The sequence below is a fragment of the Oryzias melastigma genome, unplaced genomic scaffold (assembly GCF_002922805.2).
Source record: "Oryzias melastigma strain HK-1 unplaced genomic scaffold, ASM292280v2 sc02692, whole genome shotgun sequence".
Lineage (NCBI taxonomy): Eukaryota > Metazoa > Chordata > Actinopteri > Beloniformes > Adrianichthyidae > Oryzias > Oryzias melastigma.
This window is the reverse complement of record NW_023419265.1, coordinates 1-1,017: the sequence shown is the minus strand read 5'-3', so window position 1 is coordinate 1,017 and position 1,017 is coordinate 1. Positions and strand designations below refer to the sequence as shown.

Genomic DNA, 1,017 nt, shown 5'->3' with positions numbered 1-1,017 from the left:
TAAAAATGAAGAAAAGATAGCTCCTTTCTGGTGTTTTCCTAAACATTTGAATGTATTGTGACACAGAAAGATCAAGAATTTATTTGCGGACATTTTTTGAGAAAAACTGAAATGATCTTGCTTCTAAATCTTTTTATATTTCACCCCTTAAAATACTTTTTTTTGCTTAACTTGCTCCAACACCACATGAGCCTAAGATTGAAAATTTAAACAGCTTTTGCTGTGGTTTGATATGTTTGGCTTATTGTTTCCAGCCTGCAGTGTTCATTTTATCTCTTGGTATAATCTTCATGAAAGTGAAATCTCTGCTCGGTCTCTGCTTTACCTTGTTGAGGTCTGGGTGCTCGGTGCGAGGCGCTGATGGCCATGTTGACGTCGCTGGAACTTAGCGTGTCTGAACAGTCGAAATTTGGGCTGGTGCCGACAATCAATGCATTCTGGAGGTAAAAGAAGTAGCAGGGCAAATTGTGTAAACTTCCACACACACAATTCAAAATACAGAGTAGAGCAACAAAGATAAATGAGACAAACTTACCTGGATCTGCACAGTTTTATCAGCGTAAGCGTGAGACAGAGAGGGCGGAGCATAGATGAGGGGCATGATGCCCATCCCGTTGTCCACCAGCGTCACATTGGAAATAACAACGTCCATTATGGTCTGTTTAGACAGAGAAAATTAATTTAATTAATTTTCCCTTAATTTCTTTCTTTTTTTTTAATTTTTAAAAAGCTAACAGCACTTAAAACAGCTTTTTTTATACATTACAATTAGCCGTTATATTATCAAAGCTGCAATCCTCATTAGCCACGTTACCCATCAATGTAGCTTTAAAAATTAAAACGCTATTTAAGTAATAAAGTAATATTCTGATTGTCGGTTATCACTGTAAAAAACACATTTCTGTGTAAAAACATAATCTGAAGAGAAGAATACTTTCATGTTAGAAATACAACTTTTGTTTTCTGTTTTGCACAATAATCCTAATGAGAGTTAAATGTCAAAGATTATTTTAATAA

At 35.2% G+C, this 1,017-nt stretch overlaps 1 protein-coding gene across 1 annotated transcript; it reads right to left on the bottom strand.

Annotated features, from left to right (window-relative positions):
• Positions 1-269: 269 nt before the first annotated feature.
• On the bottom strand, positions 270-655 carry LOC118598557 (fibrocystin-L-like). Its single transcript, XM_036211306.1, has 2 exons — positions 536-655; positions 270-437 (listed from the first exon to the last, which is right to left on the bottom strand). The coding sequence occupies exons 1-2, from the start codon at positions 650-652 to the stop codon at positions 270-272; spliced, it is 285 nt and encodes a 94-aa protein (XP_036067199.1). The 5' UTR covers positions 653-655.
• Positions 656-1,017: the final 362 nt, after the last annotated feature.

Coding starts and splice junctions, on each gene's coding strand:
- LOC118598557 (XM_036211306.1), bottom strand. CDS start 652: ATGGACGTTGTTATTTCCAATGTGACGCTGGTGGACAACGGGATGGGC. Junction 438..535: donor ATAAAACTGTGCAGATCCAG/GTAAGTTTGTCT, acceptor TTTTACCTCCAG/AATGCATTGATTGTCGGCAC.